At 41.1% G+C, this 24398-nt stretch overlaps 1 protein-coding gene across 3 annotated transcripts in view; it reads left to right on the top strand.

Moving 5' to 3' along the window:
* The first annotated feature begins 10030 nt into the window (after positions 1-10030).
* The window catches only part of FBXO47 (F-box protein 47), a 24815-nt gene continuing 10447 nt past the window's right edge, over positions 10031-24398 (top strand). For 2 of the 3 annotated variants that reach the window (XM_029075026.2, XM_029075024.2), the window contains exons 1-7: positions 10031-10170; positions 11441-11519; positions 13052-13258; positions 13675-13845; positions 20971-21047; positions 21836-21913; positions 23511-23619. In XM_029075026.2, the coding sequence (XP_028930859.1) occupies positions 13078-13258; positions 13675-13845; positions 20971-21047; positions 21836-21913; positions 23511-23619 (616 nt within the window). In that variant the 5' untranslated portion in view covers positions 10031-10170; positions 11441-11519; positions 13052-13077. The remainder of the gene's footprint in view (positions 10171-11440; positions 11520-13051; positions 13259-13674; positions 13846-20970; positions 21048-21835; positions 21914-23510; positions 23620-24398) is intronic. The other variant, XM_029075025.2, reaches the window with a different exon arrangement.

Below are 24398 nucleotides of genomic sequence, written 5' to 3'. Positions count from 1 at the left end.
GGATGTTGTAAGTCATTGTAATGTCAAGTGTATTTATTGTCAGTTATGTTTTATCCCATATCTTTATGTTTGTCTACCTCCCCTTTTAGAAAGTAAGTTTCTTGTGGGCAAAGAGGACATTTTATTTTTGATTTGTAAATCCCTTCAGTGCCTAGTTGAGTACTTTGCCTACAGTAGCATTTAATAGATACTGGTAATGAAGACAGTTTGGAGGCGTTTCAGATGAAGCCAATATATTTAATGCGGTCAAATAATATAAGACTCAATCAATGGTATTTATTGAGCACTTACTGCGCACAGAGCACTATACTAAGCATTTGGGAGAATCCAATACAACAGAATTGGTAGACACATTGTCTATCCACAGCAAGCTTACAGCCTAGAGGACAAGTTTAGAGTTCATTCATTCAACTATTCAATCGTATTTATTAAGCATTTTCTGTGTGCAAATCCCTGTACTAAGTGCTTAAGAGCGCACAACAGAGCCATAAACAGACATATTCCCTGCTCACACGAGATCCCAATCTATATTTTATATTTTGTGGACCTTCAAGAAGGACAATAAAGTTTAAATGGGGGATATTTTTCCCCCCCGGAACATAGGAGAATTACAGGACCTATGGTAATTGCTCCATCACTGGAATTATTTTCCATATTTAAAGGCATCCCAGAGTACCTGATATCAGGGAATAATCCAGCAAATAAGAAGGCTAAGCAGTAAAATACACTTTTCCAACCAAAGTCTTAGCACTATTCCTGAAACTTAACAGAAATGGCATATATACCCATCGGCTCCTAGCCTAACTGTATCAGAAAGGTATTAAATGGGGCCCTGATAGAGTCAAAACAAAACAAAAAATGGTTCTCCTGGAAAATCCCAGAGGGTTATTGTCAGATCTCCTCAATATTTAATATAACAGTTCATGTATTACAAAGTACCTTACATTTATGGGCCATCAATTCATGTGAGATTTACATATTCCCAAGATTTGGGGAGTAGGAGTAGAAAATCCTAACATATCTATTAAAGGCCTCTGCTGCCACCCAATGGAAAATTCCACAACAAGCCTCGCGAGATTACATCAGAAATCTTAGTACACACACAATATTTTAACATTGTGACCATTATTTGTGAGATAGAAATGTCCGCAATCATCAATCAGTCAATCAATGGTATTTGCTGAGCCCTTATTATGTGGAGAGAACATTGAACTAAGAGCTTGGGAGTGTGAGGTTGTGCCTCTTGGAAGTTTATAAAGTTCATGACAACTTAATCGTATTTATTGAGTACCTATTGCATGCAGAGCACTGTGCTAAACGCTTGGGAGAGCACATCAACAATACAACAGACACATTCCCTGCCCTGAGTGAGCTTACAGTTTAGAGGGGGAGTGACCGGAAATTTAGAACAACTTTGACTCTTTAGATTTATCTTACACCAGCTGTTTTTCTTTTCAACAGCTTCCTTATGGATCCAAATTATTTTAATTATTGTCTTTAATTTATTATCACAGACAGCTGAAGACACCTATTTTGGGGAAAATAAAATGAATGTGGATTTTTTTAAAACTTACTGTTTTAGAAAGACTCCCATAAATATCAAAATTGTGTTTCATTGTTATAAAGAATCACCCGAAAGGGGGGAATAAAATTATAATTACCAATCCTAGTTAAGATAAAAAACAGTTAATATTTTTGACAAAAATAAGTCTAAAAGTCTTTGATTTATCCCTTTGAACAATTTATATTGGCAAAATGTACTTGTTAGCAGTTGGATACATTCTCAGAGCGTAAATCAAATGAAATCTCAAAGTACCTACTACCTTTCTTTAAATCTATTGCTGCTTCTTTCCTTTTCCTATTGTTTTAAATGCTACTCAGGTAAGAAGCATGTCCTCAGCTAACAGAGGGATCTAAGTCCATTTTTTACTTACCATTAAATAATAATAATGGCATTTGTTAAGCGCTTACCAAGTGCCAAGCATTGTAAATATCTTGGGGAACAGAATTTCCCATAGTTTTTTGCCTAGCTTTGATACTTTATGGTACTATTAGTCTGTAAACTACTTGTTCTATACCTTCTCTTTTGTATTCTGCTCTTCTAAGTACATAGGACAGTGCTCTACACATAGTAAGTGCTCAATAAAATTGATTGATTAATGGTATCTTTGAGTCCTCCCTGAGCATTATTCACTGTACTAAGCGCTCGGGGAGGAACGGAAGGAGCTTACACTTGAACAAAGAGCACACTGGCGTAGTCCCTTCACAACTCTGTCAATCAGCGGTATTTGTTGAGCACTTTCTGTGGGCAGAGCTCTGTACTAAGCCCTTGGGAGGGTACACTACAACAGAGTTAGCAGGCTCATTCACCACCCAAAAGGACCTGACATTCTGAAAAGTGCATGTGGAATTACTTTCTTGGCCCCTTCAACCCACTTCGCACTTGGTGCGGTTGTTTATCTGTTCGCAGCAGTTTAATTTAGGAAGCGAAAAAGAATACTATATTCAACTGAAACTACAGGAAGAACCTGAAGTAAGCAGAAAGCAATTACTCAAACTGGAGTAGAGCCAGGATACTGGGGCTTAATAAGCTTTTTCTTCTGCCAAAATGCCCTGGGATTTTTTAATAACTATCACTGGTCAGAATTTCATTACCATATCAAATCCCAAAGACCGGATTTCTAGCAGCAAGATCCCTGGGGTACATGTTACACTTAAGAACTTGATGACATTAGTTTTCATTATTTTGTTTGCCCTACTGAAAAACACCTAAAAGGGGCCATGTTGTTTTCAGTGGCTGGGAGGGAGAATGTGATGAGAAATCTAAAAAAATAAGGGAATGACAGTTGTGGTAATGACCCAATGAAGGGGTATGTTTCACCTGGACTAATTAAATAAAGAAGTAGTCCAAAATAAAAGGGAAAATCAGAAAGGCCACATATGGCTCTTCTTTATTTACTGTGAGATTTGGGTGAAAAGCGAGGTTTTATTATTTATTATTTGACTGGGGCGCTCCTCCAGTGTGCTGCTGTTTCAGCCCTTTCAATCAGTCAATCGATGGTATTTTTGAAGCACTTATTGTGTGCGGAGCATCTATCTCTTGGAAGAAGGTGATACAACAGAGGTGGTAGAAAATAATAATTGTGGTATTTGTTAAGCGCTTACTATGTTCCACTCACCATTCTAAGCGCTGGGACAGTTACGAGATCATCGGGTTGGTCACAGTCCCTGTCCCATGTAGGATTTACAGCCTTAATCCTCATTTTACAGATGAGGCATAGAGAAAGTGACTTGCCCAAGATCACACAGCAGACAAGTGGCGGAGCTGGAATTAGAAGCCAGGTCCTTCTGACTCCCAGGCCCGGGCTCTATCCACTGGGCCATGATGTTTCTCCCGTCTAGTGCCGGGAGGTGGACATTAAAATCAATTATAGATAAGGGAAGCACCTGCTCCTGGTTTCACTGTTGTAATCAATACCACCACTGAGTCAACCACATGGAACAAACTTCTTGCAGCCAAAACTGAAACCTGCTGGCCCTATCTATGCCACCCATGTAGGTCTTGCCAGGGAAGGATGCAGGCAACCTACTCCCAACTCTCTTGTTTCACTCTCCTCCCTCTGGAAATGCCATCTCTGAATCAGTCACTGATACACACTCACCCCTCATACCCTCAGAACACCAGTTTCCCACTCTGGATTTTTTTTTTTTTTTGGTCTGCAATCATATTATGTTTTTGGTCTGCAGCCCTTCAATTTATAAGGTTTTGCCACCTCTGTGATAAAATCGAGTGAAAGGCAATAATAATCATCATAGGGGTATTTCTTAAGGGCTTGACAAGCTCTAGACTAATCATATTGGACACAGTCTATGTCAACTTGGTGGGGCTTATACTTTAGAGGGGAGGTATTTAATCCTATTTTCAGATTAGGAAACTGAAGCACAGAGAAGTAAAACCACATCTCCTCCAAGAGGCCTTCCCCAACTAAGCCCTCATTTCCACTAATCCCCCTCCCCTCTACAATGCCCTTGCATTTAGATTTCTTCACTTATTCAACCTGCCCTCTGCCCCTCAGCAATCAATCAGCGATACTTGAGCACTTACTGCGTGCAGAGCCTGTGCTAAGCACTTAGGTATATCTCTTATTTATTTTAATGCATGTCTCCCTCCCTAGACTATAAAGTCCTTGTGGGCAGGAAAGCAGCATGGTGTTGTGGATAGAGCACGGGTCTGGGAGTCAGAAGGTTATGGGTTCTAATCCTGGCTCCTCCACTTGTCTGTTGTGTGACCTTGGGCAAATCACTTCACTTCTCTCTCAGTTACCTCATCTGTAAAATGGGGATAAAGACTGTGAGCACTAAGTGGGACAGGGACTGTGTCCAGCCCAATTTGCTTGTGTCCAGTCCAGCACTTAGTACAGCGCCTGACACATAGTGAGCGCTTAACAAATACCATAATTATTATTATCATTATTATGTCTACCACCTCTATTATAATGTACTCTCCCAAGGTCTGCACACAGTAGGTGCTTAGTAAATACCACTGACTGATTAGTTGACCAACTAGTTCAAAGTCACCCAGCAGGAAATGTCAGAGTAGAAATAAGAACCAAGGTCGCCTTACTCCCAGCGCTCTGCTCTATTGATTAGGCCACCTTACTTCTGAATGTGTTCAGAGCAATACAGATGCAGGATAGGAAGAAAATTGTTGTCCACAATTTAAACAGAATAAAGCTGGGAAGCAATGTGGCATAGTGAAAAGAGCCCGGGCCTGGTAGTCAGAGGACCTTAGTTCTAATCCCTGCTCCGCCATTTGTCTGCTGTGTGACCTGGGGCAGGCCACTTAACCTCTCTGTGTTTCATTTACCACCTCTTAAAATAGGGATCCGCTCTCCAACTTATTCATTCATTCATTCAATCGTATTTATTGAGCACTTACTGTGTGAAGAGCACTGTATTAGGAGCTTGGGAGAGGACAGTACAATAGAATTGGTAAACACATTCCCTGCCCACAACAAACTTACATCGTAGATGCGGGGAGACAGACATCAATACAAATAAATAAAATGACAGATATGGACAAAAGTGCTGTGGGGCCGAGAGTGGGGAAGAGCAAAGGGAGAAAGGCAGGGTGACGCAGAAAGGAGTGGGAGATGAGGAAAGGTGGGGCTTAGTCTGGGAAGGCCTCCTGGAGGAGATGGGCCTTCAATAAGGCTTTGAAGTGGGGGAGAAACTGTGATCACCATGTGAGAGAGAGACTGTATCCAACCTTGTATATTACTCCAGCACTTAGAACCGTGCTTGACACATAGTAAGCACCTAAAAAATACCATAATTATCATTAATTATGAATAAGATTTGAGCAGTAGCACAGTATGGAGAAGTAGCCATGTTTAGTGGAAAGAGTGCAGGCCTGGGCCCTCTTCCCAGAGTTACTTTCAAATTTTCAAGCTCTGCTGGTCCACTGAGTCTACGCCTGAGCCTCACTCCATTATCATCTTAAACTGGTCCTGAGTAGAGGACTTAATAACTTAATAGAGAAGCAGCAAGGCCTAGTGGAAAGAGTATGGGCCTGGGAGTCAGAGGTCATGGGTTCTAATCCTGACTCAGCCACTAGTCGGCTGTGTGACCTTAATAATGTTGGTATTTGTTAAGTGCTTACTATGTGCCGAGCACTGTTCTAAGCGCTGGGATAGACACAGGGGAATCAGGTTGTCCCACGTGGGCTCACAGTCTTAATCCCCATTTTACAGATGAGGTAACTGAGGCACCGAGAAGTGAAGTGACTTGCCCAAAGTCACACAGTGACTGACAAGTGGCCGAGCCGGGATTCGAACCCATGACCGCTGACTCCAAAACCCGTGCTCTTTCCACTGAGCCACGCTGCTTCTCTGAGCAAGTCACTTAACTTTTCAGTGTCTCACTTACCTAATCTGTAAAATGGGGATTAAAACTGTGAGCCCCATGTGGGACATGGGCTGAGTCCAACTTTGTATCTACTCCAGCACTTAGTATGGTACTTAGTACGCAGTAAGTGCTTAACAAATACCATTAAAAACCCCCCAAAAACAAGTTGGAATGGATGTGAAGAAATTATGAAGGATACAGAAAAAAAAAGAAAATGGGATCTAGAAATAAAGACCAAAGGAAGATTTGGGGAGACGATTTAAGGTTATTTCGTCTGCCAAATAGGAAGGAAATAGAGGGATTTAGTAATTGTCTTGTATAAGGAGGGTGTGGACCAGTTATTTTCCACTTCTGCAGAGGAAAGAACACAAGGAACTTGGCTTTAATTGCAGCTAGATTTAGGTTAGGCATATTAAAGAACTTTCTAACAGTTTACTAAGGAAGTGCCTATCTTGGAGACCTTTTGGAAGCAAATATGAAACCATCTGGCCTGAATAATTTAAGTATATACTTGTTTGGAGGCAGGGCCTTTCTTTTCTTGGTGACCTCTTGAAGCTTCTTCCAGGTCTAGTCTTCATATTTATTCAACGCTTATTGTGTGTAGGGCACTGTACTAAGCGCTGGGGAGAGTACAATACAACAATAAATGACACATTCCCTGCCCGCAATGAGTTTACAGTCTAGAGGATGAGATCTACCATTTATGGTAATAGGTTTAGCCCTAATAATAATGTTGGTATTTGTTAAGCGCTTACTATGTGCCGAGCACCGTTCTAAGCGCTGGGGTAGATACAGGGTAATCAGGTTGTCCCATGTGAGGCTCACAGTCTTAATCCCCATTTTACAGATGAGGTAACTGAGGCATAGAGAAGTTAAGTGATTTGCCCACAGTCACACAGCTGACAAGTGGCAGAGTCAGGATTTGAACCCATGACCTCTGACTCCCAAGCCCTTGCTCTTTCCACTGAGCCACGCTAGTGAAGGCACAGCCTAACAGATGAGAAGTGATGTTCAAAATGTTAATAGTATGTGACAATAATATATTTCCTTTTTCACTCATGCTAGCAAAGAGCACGGTCTTGAGCTGTTTCTCTCCTGTTCCTCCAGAAAAAAAATAAGAAGAAGATCAAATAGTAAAAAAAATCCCAAGAGAGAAGATTCTCTGTTGGTCCCTGCAGAAATTCTGATCCGTTTATCAGCAAGAATTTATTGACCGAGCAATACCACACTCTACTGAGCCCTGAAGAACTAGGAGCAAAGCAAGGAGAGGAAAGGGATTTTTTTATGCTAAAAAACTTGTATTTGCTAAAGGCTTACAATGTGCCATGCACTGTAAAAGCACTGGGATAGATACAAGCTAACCAGGTTGGATACAGCCATATGGGGCTCACAGTCCTCATTTTGTAGATGAGGTAACTGATTCTATAACTTGAATGATTTACACATCCACCTCTCCGGAGGCAGGGGACTGGACTACATGGTCTCCCGAAGTCCTTTCCAATCAATCAGTTGTATTTATTCAGTACTCGCTGTGGGCAGAGCTCTGTACTAAGTGAATGAGAGTCCACTAGAGTAAATAGACCCAATCCCTAAACTAATGGAATTTACACTATGGGGTGGGGGAAAGGGTAGATATTAAAATAAATTACAGGGAGACGCACGCGCAAGCAGGATGCGGGGTGAGTGCTTAAGTGCTTTGGGGGCTTCAAGTGTATAAGTACCACACTAGGAAGGGAAAATAGGCTATAGAGATGAGAGATTAGTCTCCAGCTCTGAGATTTCAGTGTTTTATAATTAGGCCCAAATCTCCATAAGGGAGAGCCAAGCCTGGAAAGTTATTTCGACTACGAATCTCTCTCTCTCATAAATGGTATTTATGGTTCATACCCATCCAACTCCTGAGAGTTTGAAAATGTGAAAATGGCTTGGTGTTTCAAGCATGACATTTTTCATCAGTAATTGAAACGATCATCAAATGAGCCCAGTTAGGTGGAAAAAGCCTCTATATGGATAAAACAAGGTGGTCCTGTGGCCAGTCCTACTTGATCGGCTGACTAATAACAGAAGAACCCCCAGCCATAAGGGCAAATTCAGGTCTCAAATAATCTATTATTATTATTATTATTATGGTATTTGTTAAGTTCTTATTACGTTCCACGCACTGTACTAATCACTGGGGTAGATACAAGGTAATTAAGTAGGACACAGTCCCTGTCCCACACTGGCTTATAGCCTTAATCCCCATTTTACAGATGACTGACACAAAGAGAAGTGAAGTGACTTGCCCAAGGTCACACAGCAGACAAGTGACAGAGCCAGAATTAGAACCCACATCCTCTGACTTCTGAGTCCATGCTCTTGTCACTAGGCTAAGCACTGTTCTCAACGATTGGGCCTCTTCAGGCTCCTCGACTCTCTACCCACCCCTCAGCCCCCTCAAACCCCCTCAGTCTCCTCCAACTCCCAAGTTCCCTCAACTCCTCCAAGTCCTCTCAGTCCCACTGGCCCCCTCCAGCCACTTTGCCTGTGTATATCTGTAATTTGTTTGTTTAATTAACTATTTCATTCAATTGTATTTATTGAGCTCTTAGTGTGTCCAGAGCACTGTAGTAAGCCCTTGGAACGTACAACTCGGCAACAGATAGAGACAATCCCTGCCCATTTATATTAATGTCTGTCTCTCCTTCTATACTGTGATCTTGTAGTGGACAGGAATGTCTATTTGTTGCTATATTGTACTCTCCCAAGCACTTAGTACAGTGTTTTGCATGCAGTGAATGCTCAATAAATATGACTAACTGACTGACTGAAAGAATGAATAAAGTCTCCTCAGTTCTCCCAGCCTGCCCAAGCCCCCCCGTGTCTATTGTTGCATGCTACTCTCCCTAGCACTTAGTACAGTGCTCTGCAACAATTAGTGCTCAGTAAATATGTTGAATGAATGGATGAATGAATAATGAATAGATAATGAATGAATGGATGATGAATGAGTGGATGGATGAATGAATTATGGCTAAGTGAATGAATTAATAATGAATGAATGATGACTGAACGAATGATGAATGAATGATTGATGCATGGATGATGAGTGATTTATAAATGAATGATGAATGAATGATTGATGAATAAATGAATAGTGAATGATGAATAAATGAATAGTGAATGATGAATGAATGGATGGAAGAACGAATGGATGAGTGGATGAATGAATGAATCATTAATGAATGAGTGATTGATGAATGACTAATAGATGAATAATGAATGAATGAAGGGATGATGAGTGAATGATGAATGAATGGTGGATGATGAATGAATGACTAATGAATGGCTAATGAATGAATAATAAATGGATGATGAATGAATGAACGAGTCATGAATGAATGATTGATAAATGAAAGATGGATGAATGATTGATGAATGAATAGTGAATGATGAATGAAAGGATGGATGAATGGATGGATGAATGAATGATTAATGTGTGCGTGATTGATGAATGAGTAATAGATGAACAATGAATGAATGATGAATGAATGGATGACAAATGAATGATTAATGAATGGCTAATGATTGAATAATGAATGGATGATGACTGAATGAACGATTCATGAATGAATGATAGATAAATGAAAGATTGATGAATGATTATGAATGAATAGTGAATGATGAATGAAAGGATGGATGGGTGGATGAATGAATGATTAATGTGTGCGTGATTGATGAATGAGTAATAGATGAACAATGAATGCATGATGAATGAATGGATGACGAATGAATGATTAACGAATGGCTAATGAATGAATAATGAATGGGATGAAGGAATGATGAAGGAATGATGAATAATGGATGGTGAAAGAACGAACGAACGTCCGAACGAACGAACGAACGAACGAACGAACGACCGAACGAACGAACGAACGAACGAATGAACGAATGAACGAATGAATTAACGAATGAATGAATGAACCCCTCGGCCCCGAGGGAGAAGGGCGTCTCGCGGGTTTCCAAGCCACCCCAGGGCGGGGCTGGGCGGGTCATTAATTATGCATGCAGGGAGGGCGGGGCGAAGGAAGCGGAGCTTTAATCGGGAGGGGCGCATGCGCGGGCTCGTGCTGAGGCTGGCGGGGGTGGGGGCCTCGCGCCCGCCGCCCTGGGCGCCTTCTGCGGGCTGGATGACGTCACGGGGCCCAGGGCGGGAAATCGCTGAGGAGCGTCGAGCCTCCTCCTCCTCAGGGCCCCGGGGGAGGCCGGAGGAGGCGCAGAGGGGTCGGAAAGCCTTCCCTCTTAAAACCCGGGGGGAAAATCCGGCACAATCGGGGGGGAAAAGGGACTCAAAGATGAGAGTCATGAGGGGGAGACCCCATCTCCCCTCAGGGGCGGGGGAAGGAGGGGGTGTTGGGAGCGTGGCCTCCTTCCCGCCCCCCCCCATCTTGGTCCCACACGGGCCGACGTCTCTGAGGATTTGGAGCTGGTCCCGCTCGCATTGCGGCCGTTGGTGTTAGGGTGGCGTGATAAACCGGCTTATAAGAGCTGTGCGGCTCTTCCAGGGCAGAGGCTCTTCCCTGTCCGAGGGGGTTTTCCAAAGCTGCGCCACAGCAGCAGCGGGAGGGAAACGGGGAGACGGAGGAAACCGGCCTTCGTGGTTCCAGAGGGTTTGATTCCCTTCAAATCAGTGGGGTGCCTGCAGAGATATCTGGAATTAGGGCCAAAGTTCCCCTCCCCCCCCCTTGCAACCCTTAATATTCTGAAAAGAAAGAGCGCATCGTATATTGGATTATTTACCTCCTTCATTCGATTGTATTTATTGAGCGCTTACTATGTGCAGAGCACCGCGCTCTCATGTTCCAGGGACCAGCAAGTCCCCGTTAATAATCCAAATGGCCGACCTTGGTCTGCCTTTTCATTTAGACGGCGAACCCGTCGTCGGGCCGGGACGGTCTCTGTTGCCGGATCGTCCATTCTGAGCGCTTAGCACAGTGCTCTGCACATAAGGAAGCGCTCACTAAAGACGACTGAATGCATGAGTGCGTTTCTGGTGGTTCAACGAACCAGAAATGAAAGGAAAGGCCTAAACCCTCACCCTCCTCAATTCACTTCTCTCATTGACATGGAGATCTCTTTTCCCACCTCTTGCCTTTCCCTTTTTCCCCTCTTTCCTCCTTCCCTCCAATAAACTTAACATAGTAATAATAGTGGTGGTATTTGTTAAGCGCTTACTATGTGCAAAGCACTGTTCCAAGCGCTTGGGGGGATACAAGGTGATCAGGTTGTCCCCCCATGGGGCTCGTAGTTTTAATCCCCATTTTACAGATGAGGTAAGTGAGGCCCAGGGAAGTGAAGTGACTTGCCCCAAGTCAGCTGGCAAGCGGCGGAACTGGGATTCAAACCCATGACCTCAGACTCCCAAGCCCGGGCTCTTGCCACGGAGCCACGCTGCTAATGATAGAGGATGGAAAAAGTAGCACTAACCTCTGGCTATTCTGATGCAAATGGCAAATTACTTAAAATGTAACCTTTCCACTTATTTTCCCATTAGTGTGAACTGAAAGCAGCTGAACGTGTGGACTGTTGTAGAAAACTCACTGGACCTCTCCAGTCACAGAAGAAATCCTCAGGTGCAGTTTGGGTCAAATTTTAGTTGGGTGTTAGTTCATTCATTCACTCAATAGTCTTTATTGGGTGCTTACTATGTGCAGAGCACTGTACTAAGCGCTTGGAATGGACAATTGGGCAACAGAGACTATCCCTGCCCCCTAACGGGCTCACAGAGACACGTGAGCTGCCATTTCGTCTTAGGAATAACGTGCAAAATTCATTATTTCTGTGAAGTAGCGAAGCATGGTTTATGTTTGTAAATCTAGTCAAAAATAATTTCAAAATGCACTCTGTCATTTGGGAGGGCTTAATGTTTTTTGTGAGTTGAAAGAAAGTATTGCATTAGAAAATGTCCAAATATATACATAAATCAAGCCGTAAGTTGATTTGACATCTTTCAACTGTCATATAACCAATTTAAAGATGATTAGAGTCTGATCGCCCTTATTTGTATAAATACATTAATTTAAACAGCATTCTGTAGACAAAGCATAAAGTGAGTTTTGTTCCATTATATTTGTATAATGCTTTAATAATATAGCATAGTGTTGTAATTCATTAAAAAACGCAGCATTTACATTGAGACTCATCGTAGTATTTACATGAAATAGAGCAGTGAAGTGGTACAAAAATCACTGATTTTCTGAGTTTCAGCTATACGTAACATGAATCATGCCTTCTAATTACTAACTGCAGGTTTTAAATTAATAGTCTAATTGCTTTAATAAAGCCTCATCAGCAAATGTTGGCCCTTCAAACATGGGGACTTAATCTCTCCATGAGGCCTAGCTATAATTGTTGATGATATGCACCGGAATTGAGTTATTCATTCCTTTTCGGTTCCTATTCAGTCTTTCACTATTCATTTAATAGGGCTCTAGTTTAATAGCCTGTTTGCGTGTTATACGTCATGTATTTAGAGTTACAATCTGCTTAATTTTACTAGAGTCAGCCAATTTAAATGTAAAATGGATAATGTCTCCTTGAAGTCTTTACTCTTTTAATTTGTTTCTCTTGCCTTGAACAAAGATACACGATTAGAACTCAATTCTAGAGAGGCTGAAAGAAAGCTGCAATTTTCTTGAAAGGACATTAATTGCTTTCTGTTTTCCATTGCAGCCTTAAAGTACTGAATGTAATACATTGTTTTTAGATGTACATTGGCTGTACTTCATGTTAGAGGGCTCATCCTTTTTTGAGGAACTTCTATCCCTTTTTCTGCCATTCTGCACAATCTTTGTTTTCTTAGAATTAATTCTCATCTGCGTATACACCCCACTCATCTTAATCTCTCTCTCCATGGAGTCTTCCACAAAAATATATGCGATTAGATTAGAAATGCTTCCATGTACTGTCTTTAAAGGAAAATTAATGCAATGTAAGAAACTAGGAAGAAGCTCCAATAATTTAATATCAGAGTAACAATTGAAACTGAAATTTTATCTGATAATAAAAGGTTCATAACCCATTATAGAGTCACACATTCAGTGTTTAAAATCTTTCCATTGCCTTTGATCTCCTTCCTTTTGTGTCTCCTGCATTTTCCCACCAGGAACATTTTATGGAATAAGGGAAAGGATGACGTCCGACGAACCTACCAACTTCACCTTGATTCCCAACCAGAAATTTAGACGAAGTAGCCGTCGGTTCAACCCTTTCTGTAATGCCCCTGACTCAGAGTCTCAGGCGATCTCAACACTTGGAAATTTTAGAGTTCTGCCATTAGAACTCTTCCAGATGATCTTGGAATATCTGACAGGTGAGACTGTAGGAACTGATGTTACTTCTAGTAAGTTAATGAAGTCATTGTATTTTTTCCTTTTGCCAATTTTGCTACGAAAAACTAAGTTTCAGTTCTGTAGATACTGCCGAATTTTCATTAATTTACTCTAGTTTTAAGATTTTCATTTCACTATTAAAAAGAAATTTCATCTTGGTTGCCTGAGAAGACCCATTAAGAAAGGAAATGCAGGATAATACTAATTCTCTCTGGGGTGTGCCCCTACTTATTTTGAGTTGGTAATTTTAATAAATGAACTCTTTATGTCTGTATTCCAGTAGTAAATAGATATCCCCATTACTGTTTCAGTGGCTTGCTTGTGTAATCCTGTTTGTAATGTCAGTAAGGGGATAGTGAAGTTCTTACATTTAATTTTGGATTTTTACATTTTTTAGTGAACGATATTAGCATGCTAAGCATGGTGTCGAAAACCATCAACCACCGGCTCATTAATTATATTCCAACCACCCTGGGAAGCAGAAGATTTTTACTGCAAGATTTTCATAACTTGGAGCTGCCTAACAGGACACAAGGTTCCTGTATAATGGACCACTACAGATCTCTAGGTGACTTGTGTAATGAAAACTGTGACTACAGTTTAATTAAAGGGTTTCTGTTCTACAACACTAATGAAAAATGGGGGGATTGTCTAAAAATCTGGAGGGGGGGGATTATCTACTTTTATGACGCTTGTATTATTTTCCCTGAGGAATTCCTTTTAAGGGTTTAAGCAACAAATCGTATGTTTGTTTTGTATTTGTGTAGCTTTAAGAAAAACAAGACTTTTTAAAAGGAACATGTTGGTTCATTTAATTTCTCAAAGCATATACATATTTTGGGTACTTATTTGAATTCCCAAAAGTCACATTTGCCGCCTTTGCCATGCATTAGAGTGTTCAGCTTCCCATAGTTCTAATCGGTTTTCTCTTTTCATCTCTTCTTTCAACTTAATTCTAGCCCTCTAGAAAATGAATCCAGATTTTAAAATTACATATTTAAGTGGATCACTTATTCTCTTATCAAAAATCACTCTCTCCCTTTTCACAATGTACAGATTTACTACAGTTAAATTGCCCGTAACCTTCCTTTTAATCAAAAGGAGTACGTCCTATAATCTTTCTTCCCTTGTGTTGCTTAGTGTGTACTCATTTATTTCTTTCTTTCAACAACCGGGCCATTGTATCCATTCTCTTTAAGAGAAACAAATGAAAGAAAATTCCAGGTTGGATCCTATTGCTGAGCACTAATTTAATCGTGCAGCCACCTGAATAATTAAACTGAGCAGTTCAATAATAAAACCGAACTACAGTGAAGTGATGTTCAGATGTAAGCCTCGAGAGCATAATGAAAGACTGCTTTTTAGTAGACCAAAGTAGAACTCCTTGCTGACCCCCCTGCCTCCCTCATCTCCCTACTTTGCTTCACTCTGCTACCCGGGTCATTATTCTAAAAATATATTCAGTCCATGACTCCCCACTCCTCAAGAATCTCCAGTAGTTACCCACCATCTCCGCGTCAAAGAGAATTATCATTAATTTTAGAGCACTCAATCAGCACTCCTCCTCTGATTTTACCTCACTGATTTCCTACTACAATCCAGCCTGCACACTCCGTTTCTCTAACGCCAACCTATTCACTGTACTTTGGTCTCATTTATCTCGCAGCTGACCCTGTGCCCACATCCTCCCTCTGATCCAGGACTCTCTCGCTGCTCATATACAACACACGACCACTCTCCCTCTCTTCAAAGCCTTATTATATCATATCTCCTCCAAGAGTCCTCTCCAGCTAAGCCCTCATTTCTCCTACTCCTTCTCCCCTCTGCATCGACTCTGAACTTAGATCTCTACCCTTTAAACACTTGATATTTACCCCACCTTCAGCACCACAGCACCTATGTACACATCCATGCGTAATGTATTTTAATGTCTGTCTCCCCACCTAGGCTGTAAGCTCCTTGTGAGCAGCTAATGTGTCTCCGAACTCTGTTTTGTTACCTTCCCGGGTGCTTAAGTACAGTGCTACGAACACAGTAAGCATTCGATAAATACCATTGATGGCTGGATACTGCAACTCCCTCCATCCTTGCATCCCACAGACAGTCGCTCTCTTCACTTTCAAAGCCTTATTGAAAGCACATGTTCTCCAAGAGGCCTTCCGTGACTAAGCCCTCATTTCCTCTTCTCCCTTCTGCGTCACCCTTGTGCTAGGATTTGCACCCTTTATTCTCCCCTCATCCCCACAGCACATATGCGCGTATCCATATTTTATTCTTTTATATTCATGTCCCCGTCCCCTTGTTGTGGGCCGGGTTGGTGTGTGCCACCTCTGTTATAGTGTATTCTCCCAAGCGCTCAATACAGCGCTCAATAAATTCAACTGATTGATCGATTGATGGGTCATGGTGGGATTGGAACAGGATGTGGAGAGCTAGCCAAATCTCTTCAAGGCCTCCACCACGGCTCCCATCCTGCCCATGTTTAACCTCATCTTTCCTCGTTTGGCTAAGGAAAAGAGGCAGGGCTACAGACTGGAGGAAGGGAAGGCGAAGGGCGTAGTAAGTGATGTTAAGTTTAAAAATTAACAATAATAGTAATAAGCCAGACTGGTTACAAGGGGAAGCAGTGTGTCCTGGGGAAGCAGCATAGCCTAGTGGAAAGAGTGTAGGCCTGGGAGTCAGAGGACATGGGTTCTAATCTCTGCTCTGCCCCTCGTCTGCCGTGTGACCTTAGGCAAGCGCTCAATAAATACGGTTGAATGAATGAATGGAAGTCACAACTTCTCTGTGACTCAGTTTCCTCATCTGTAAAATGGGAGTTCAATCCTATTCTCTCCTTCTTAGGCGGTGAGCCCCATGTGGGACAGGGACTGTGTCCAACTGGATTAGATTATATCTACCCCAAGGTTTAGTACAGTGCTTGGCACATAGTAAGTGCTTAATAATTATGTTAATTAATCAGCTAATTAATTAATTGATGAGCTGGCCTGACTGGGAGCCAGGTGAAACTCGTGTAGTGTAAGTAGATTGTAGTGGTTGCCATACTCCCATTAAAAAAAAAAAAAAAAAGGAAAAAACAACAGTGCCCAGAGGAAAGGAGAGAAGTGCAAGAAGGTCAGGGACAGGAAAGCTACTGGAAATTGGGGACAAAGGGATAAAGAGAGTAGGAGGAGAGATTACCTGTGCTAGCTCTACCTTTATTTTCGCAACTTGGGTGGATATATTCTTGGTTGAAAATATTGGTGAATAATGATTCTGTCAGCTGGCGCATTCCTCAAAAACTTCCAATGGTTTCCGATCCAACTCCAGATCAAACAGAAACTCTTTACCATTAGCTGTAAGGCACTTAACCAACTCTTCCCCTCCTACCCTACCACACTGATCTCTTACTACCACCCAACCCACACACTTTGTTCATCTAAAGCCAAACTATTCACTGCTCCTCGATCTAGTCTTTCTCACCAGGGACCCCTTGACCTCGTCTCCTTTGTGACCTGGAACTCCCTCCCACTTCATATCTGAAAGCTACCGCTCTTCTCATCTTTAGAGAACTACTAAATCATCGCCTTCAAGAGGCCTTCCTTGATTAAACCCTCCCTTCCCTCTCTAAGCCCTCCCTTGGGTCTGTAAGCACTTGATATTACCCCCTCTCCCCAGCCCCACAGCACTAATGTACATATTCATCTGAAATTTATTTTCATGTCTATCTTCCCTTCTAGTCTGTAAGCTCCTTGTGGCCAGGAATCATCTCTACCTTCTCTATTGTACTCTCCCAAGCACTAAGTACAGTGCTCTGCCCACAGTTAAACACTCAATGAATAACAATGATTGGCAAAAAATCCTAATTTATCCCTAAAAGCCGGGAAAAACCATTCACGATACAACCACATTTTCAAGAAATATAACCCCATAGAATCGTGGATTACCCTTATGTAACAGTATATACGTAGAAAAGTACAGAGTATGGAGGAAGCTGCTGGAAAAGACTAAGTGGAGGAAAGCTATCTGACAGTTAAACCGACTTGTTGATCTCCCAAACTGTCATGCAGGCCTGGCTGGCCCAGGACAAGGTATTGATGGGTGTATGTTGCCTTCCTTCTGAAAAACGATCTTTCGAAAAAATCATGCCCACCTGTTCAGACAAGGCCTTCAAGTAAGTAGGCACTGTTAAAACAAAGCAGAGGGTTATCCAGATAATTAGAGAAAACTCCACCAAAAGAATTGGCACAGTGTTCTAAGCCCTTGGCAGAGTCCACTGTACACAGAAGTCACTCAGAAAATGCTATTTATTGATCGATCAGATTCGGCCTGAATTTCCAGGTTTCTTAACTGAACTCAGCCTGAATGGTTATTTCCATCTTCTCTTTCACTTTGGCAACAGAGGTTGGCCATATGACTGATTCTTCCGGCAAATGTTTGAATGCAGATACTATTTTTTCTATTGCTGTTCCTGTCTGGTATGTTCTTGTTTTCAAGCAATAAAATAACATTTTTGAGACTACTGCTTGCTGAAGATTATGAATTTTAATTTGCTGCATTCACACAAGAACAGAGCAGATGGCCAGTGGGGGAGAGCAATGTATCTGAGTCTATTTTTATGGGAAAAAAATTTAACTTCTTTTTAAAAGAAATTACTCAGTACTTGTGTTAAATTCAGCCTGGATCAGTTTCTATGGCCAAGTTGCAACTTTGCAAAAATAGCATTTTAAACTGCAAAATGCAACTAATATGCATTTATACCTTCAAAGCCTATTGTTATGGTAAGTGACTGCCATAGTACAGTGTAAGATTTAAAAAACACTGAAAATGTCTATTATGTGCACTAGATAAGTAAAACAGTGTATAAACTTTCTTCTGACCATCCCACGGCTTTCCAGGAAGTGATATCTTGATAAAATATCCAGGATTAGGTCATTCGATTACATTGTTAAATAAAAAAATATAACCAGGAGAGGTTTTTTGCATTTCAGTTGTTAGATGAAGTCGTGTTTTCAGGTATATGTTTTTCCAACATTCAGCTAATATCAGGATGAGTAAATTACATCTGATCTGTAGGAATGTTAGCAATGCGTTTCCTTATTAGGAAAACAGTCCATTTAGAGATGCAGGAAACATATAATGCACTTCCTGGCACAGTAAGTTAACAGTTCAAGTTACATGTTTCTGTGGGAGTTTGGAGACTTTTAAAGTATCTGAAGACGATTCTTTGGTTCTTGAACATTTTTAACACACATTTCCCAAAAAGGAAGTTTTTGAAGGAAAAATATGTTTAACTGTTGCCAAATAGCTACTTTATACTTACTAAATGACTTCCAGCATCTGCTATTTTAAGTCCTTAAAATCTTAAGCCCCTATATACTGTATTTGGAAAAAGCAAAACAAAACTTTTTACCTCCCTCCTTAGAAGCTTTCACATTAACATCATTTCAGACACTTTTCTCCTTGGCTGACAATCATCAGTGGTGTTTATTGAACACTTAACTGTGTGCAGAGCACTGTACTGTGCACTTGGGAGAAAACAGTACAACAGAGTTGGTAGACAACTTCCCTACCCCCAAGGAGCTGACAGTCTAGGAGGGGAGACAGACATTAAAAAAAATTATGGGTAGGTACGTAACTGTTTGGGGGCTGAGGGTGGGGTGAATATCAAGTGCTTGAAGGGTACAAATCCAGGTGTAAGCAATCAATAGTATTGATTGCTTACTGTGTACAGGGCACTGTACTAAATGTTTGCGAGAGTACAGTATAGCAGAATCGATAGACATGTTCCCTGCCCACTCTGTGTGCAAGGGTGACTCAGAAGGGAGAGGGAGTGGGGGAAATGAGGACTTGGTCTGGGAAGGCCTCTTGGTGGTGATGTGATTTTAATGAAGCTTTGAAGAAAAGTGATTTGCCCAAGGCTACACAGCAGGGAAGTGACAGAGCTGGGATTAGAACTCTTAGACTCTTTCCACTAGGTCATGCTGGTTCTTGAGGAGTGGGGAAATATGGACTGAAATATTTTTTTTTAGAAAAAATGATCTGGGCAGCAGAGTGATGTGTGGACTGGAATGGGGTGAGACAGGAGTCAGGGAAGTCAGTGAGGAGGCTTATGCAGTAGTCAAGGCAGGATATGATAAGTGTTTGGATCAGTATAGAAACAGTTGGGATGGAGAGAAAAGGGCAGATTTTAGCAATATTTTGAAGGAAGAACTGACAGGATTTGTCGGTGAATCGAATATGTGGGTTGACAGAGATGAGTTAAGGATGATGCCGAGGTTATGGGTTTATCGAACAAGGGAGGATGGTGGTGGTATCTACAGTGATGGGAAAGTCAGAGGGAGGACAGGGTTTGGGTGAGAAGTTAAGTTTTGGACATGTTTGAGGTGTCGGTTGGACATCCAAGTGGAGATGTCCTGAAGGCAGGAAGAAATGCAAGACTGCAAAAAAATGCTAGTACTGGAGGCTGTAAGCTCGTTGTGGGCAGGGAATGTGACCATTTATTGTGGTATTGTACTCTCCCAAGTGCTTAGTACAGAGCTTGCATCCAGTAAGCACTCAATAAATACAATTGATTTATTGATTGAGATGTAGATTTGAAGATCATCCATGTAGAGATGGTAATTAGAGCCCTGGGAGCAAATGAGTTCTCTGAGGCAGGGGGTATAGATGGAAAATAGAAGAGGCCTCAAAACTGATCCTTGAGGGATTCCCACAATTAGAGAGTGGGAGGAGAGGGAGTGGAAATAGAGGAGGAGGCCATCAGATTGAAATTTCTGTTTCCATATTGTAAAGGCAAAACCAGGTTTTTCTTGTGCATCTTCAAATTTTCATCATTACTCCTTCCTTAATCCAAATCCTTTTTCATATTTGTAATTCTAGAGTCAGTATCACAATGTTTTGCAGGGTTTCATCCCCAAGACTGAGGCAGACTCTAAGAAAACTTAGTAAAACATATGTTGTAAATGCCTTGTATCCTTTCTGCTCAACTTTCTTTATAAAAACCACAGTGCACAGCAGTGTACCATTACTGACTTGTAGAGCCATTCTGCTTTGATTGTTAATCAGTAATATTTATGTGTGCAGGGAACTGTACTAAGCTTTTAGGAGAGGACAATACAACTTTTTCGTGTACAACAGGATCCTTGTCCACTAAGTGTTTACAGCCTAAATGAGAAGGGGAAGAGAGGGAGCAGATATTAAAACAAATTATAGTTGGGGGAAATGGGAGAGTATGAGAGACTGGGGGTGGAGTCCTCCAGACTGTAAACTTGTTGTGGACAGGGAATGTGTCTGTTACATTGTTGAATTGTACTCTCCCAAGCTCTAAGTACAATGCTCTGCATACGGTAAGCGCTCAGTAAATATGATGACTGACTTACTGACTGGCCGAAGCAAATACCAAATGCACGGGCAACACAGAAAGGAGGGCCAGTAGGGTTAGTGAGCACTTAGTCTGGGAAGGCTTTTTGGAGGAGAGGTGATGTTTAGTAGGCTTTAAAAGTGGGGTGAGGGAGGTCTTGGGCAAGGGGGCTGAGGCAAGACAGATGAGATCAAGGTTCAGTGAGTCAGTTGGCATTCGAAGAGTCAAGTATGTGGGTCAGGTGGTAGAAGGAGCTCAGTGAGGTATTTTGGAAGTGGGAGAGCTGATAGAGTGTCTTAAAGTGTTGCTGTCTTTGCTTCTTTTCTAATATGTTTAACTTTTCTTTTACAGGGCTGTTGTTTAAAAGGTGCACACTGCTGCTACCCACAAGAGAAAGGCTGAAGTATGTTCACAAGATACTCACAGAAGTAAGCACTTTCTTGTCATATTTCTGGATACTTAATTCAGTGTTTACTGCCATCTGCACTAACAAAACATATTCAGTATATTTTCAATCTATTTTCACCTTGTATATATTACTGTACATACATTACCATACTCTAATGGTCTTGAATGGCCATTCATTTTAAATTTGTCTCTGCTTGTTGAAATTCCACTATCAAGAACAGTGCCATGTGAGTAATAATGTTAATTGACAAAGTTTAAAATTATGAAAATCTTTTTCAGGAGCGCAGAGATTTCAAACCACTGCACTACAGAATGGATTTATGACTTAGTTTTTTAAACTTTTTGTACCAATCAATTTTATTTGAACCAGCGCTAATATTCTGTGATCCTATAATTTCCCATGGCATTTTTTTAACTTCTCAAAGAAATACTGAGAAAACTCTCAGACACTGTTAATTAATCAGTCAGTGGTATTTATTGATCCCTTATTCTATGCAGAGCACTTTCCTAAGTGTTTTGAGGAGTATGATAAAGTATGCATGATCTACTTTAATGTGGTTTCGATTAAACTGTAAGTTTTAATCAGTGGTATTGAGTGCAATATCTAAAAAGTCAATTTTAATCTTTATTTTACAAAAACAAATAGACATGTAAACCAAAGGATTCCTTTCACAACCAGTAGTCTGTAAACTCCGATTCCTTTTTCTTACTAAGTCTGATTTCCTGAACCTAAATCTCTGAAGGACAGATAATTACCAACTAAATTCAGTGGGTAAGAGGAGGTGACAATTATTCTCTTTCTTTCTAGGTTTCCTGTTTTAAACTCAGTGGTTGTTCTGTCCCATTGAAGTGTTTAGGATTACCATGTTATGGAATGTTTTTACAGGTACCCTATCTTTTTATGGAAAGGAGAATAGGAAGTGCTTCATTTATTAGTAGTAAAAATAAATGAGTTCCAATAATTAAACTTAAAAACATGCAACAGTGGTTACAAATATTGTACCATGAGAACTAAAGTATGAGAATGTACTAATCTTCTTTCCACTCTCTACTTGAAATGTGTCCTGGGGGTTTCTCATGATAGATTCTAAAATTGGAATGAACACTTCAAATTCAGGGTTTCTATTTAAATATTGAGTAGGTCTGTAGCCGATGAGAAGAGTAGTAGAACACTGTTATCATAGAAATGTGTTTAATTAATTGGAGGACATAGGTGGTGCATGGGAAGTCCATCTTAATTTTAGCAATTGGCCATGTGTTTTCTCTTGAAAATATGATTTCAAACCCAAAGATGGGGGTGAGAGCTGTTTCTCTTTAGCAGTAAACAGGAAAGTTCTGGGGAGCTCATAAAAAGGATGACATTTATAGACAGATTTATTCAAAAGTGGCTCCTTTTCAGCTGATTGCAATCCACAGTAGTAGAAAAGGTAATAGCCGGTTGAGTGGTGAAATTGCAGTTAAATTGGTTTTTGGAAGAATATTCTGAGTGCTGAAACACTTTTCAATGTACTGCATATTTTACCATTAAAATTTGTCTTTCATAATGTGTAGCAGCCCATTATTGTTTATCCTCGTTGATAATAAGAAAACTTGATTCAAAGCCTCCACCTTCGGTTAAATCCATCAGTAGTATTCACTGAGTACTTTTTGTGTGCAGAGCACTGTCCTAAGCACTTGGAGGAGTACGAAAGAGTTAGAAGACATGACCTCTCCCTTCAGTGACCTTACAGTCTAGTGGGGGAATCAGAAACAAAATAATTCGTAGATGGAAGAAGAGAAAGGAGAAATGGACAGGTAGAAAAATAAGTGCTTATGTTGTAGTAGATCTCAGTCGTATTTAGTGAGCGCTTACTGCGTGCAGAACACTGTACTGAGCGCTTGGAAGAGTACAGTATAACACACACGTTCCTTGTCCACATGGAGCTTACAGACTAGAGGGGAGGAGGAGAAGGAAGATGGAGATAAGAGGAACTATTGACCAGAGTATCAGGTTGAAAGCTGAACAGATAATTGCAGACGCAGCCGGCCTGATTATCTACCCTAGCTCCAAGAATAGTGCTTTTTATTTTATTGTTTTATGGTACTTACTAGAAAGTAAATACGTAAATAGTAAGCACTTACTGTTGGTCAAACACTGTTCCAAGAATCAGGCATGGTCCCGATTCTTAAGCCTCCAACCTAGGAATAAACCAGAGAGAAGGAACTGGAGAGAGGCAGATAAAGGGAAATGAAACAATAAAAATTCTGAAAACAGACCAAAAAAACCCTAAAATCAAGTAGGAGGGCTCTGTGGCTAGAGGCATGTGGAAAGGAGAGGGATAGGTTGGAGAAGGGAGAGCCTGGAGTTAGGAAATATAGTGAAGAGGATGCAGTAGTCAAGTTGGAATATGATGTGGCCTGAAACAGGGCGGTGGCCATTTGGATGGAGAGGAAAAAGCTGCATCTTTGAGTCTGCTGTGTGTCCTTTATCTTCCTGTCTCTAGACCCTAACGGCGGGTTGGGACGAGCTGGAGTGCCATCGAGTGTATAACTTCCTTTGTGAGCTGACCCATTTACCCCGAAGGATGCAGACCGTCGTCAGCAGTAAACCAGGTGAAAAGCAGAAACCAAACCAAATGACTGTGAACTGAGGGAAATTAGAGACAAGATGACAGATTGGTCTTAGCACTAACATTTGCCTGCCAACGTATAAAAAAAGTTCAAAAGTAGAACCTATCAGAGAATAGAGCACTAAAATAGAGATTTTTGATGATGCTGTAGTCATATAGCCTTGACTTTTCAGTATTTTAGTGGTGGGAAGGGAAAAAAATCCTGGATTTATTTTAAACCCTTGCAAATTGGGGGTGCATTTTCCTGCTCCTTCTAAGGGCTTATCCGCATGGAGCTAAACCAATGCTCACTGCCAAAAAACTTTTTTTTAAATCCCAAATCTACACGTTTCTCAACAGCCCAACCATGTCTGATTCTAGTTTTTTTCCCCAAACTAAAAGGGGATTGTCCAAGGGTAAGTTTTATTGTCATATAAGAGTTTAGCTTTCAGTCCAGTATTTTTGCCCATTTGATCGCATTCTCTTGTTTGCCATCCCAACAGGCCAGAAGCCCTCCTGATTGGCAACTATTGTCTGGATGTGGAGGGAGCTTAGTGCTGCTCCACTCAACTTTTGTCAGTTTACCTGGAGTGTGTTAGGCAGACATGCTCACAGCTGGGATCCCAGTTTGGACTCTGGGATGGGACAAATAATAGATGGCCCCCAAAATATTAACCTCTTTCCTTAGTGCTCATCCAGGAAAGATCGATTCAGCATCAAGAATCAGGTCTGTCCCAGTCGGGTTCGTTTATTCACCATAATTTTTATAAAAGAAAATTCCTT

The sequence above is a fragment of the Ornithorhynchus anatinus genome, chromosome 11 (assembly GCF_004115215.2).
Source record: "Ornithorhynchus anatinus isolate Pmale09 chromosome 11, mOrnAna1.pri.v4, whole genome shotgun sequence".
Classification (NCBI taxonomy): domain Eukaryota; kingdom Metazoa; phylum Chordata; class Mammalia; order Monotremata; family Ornithorhynchidae; genus Ornithorhynchus; species Ornithorhynchus anatinus.
This window is presented reverse-complemented; position numbering and strand designations above follow the sequence as displayed.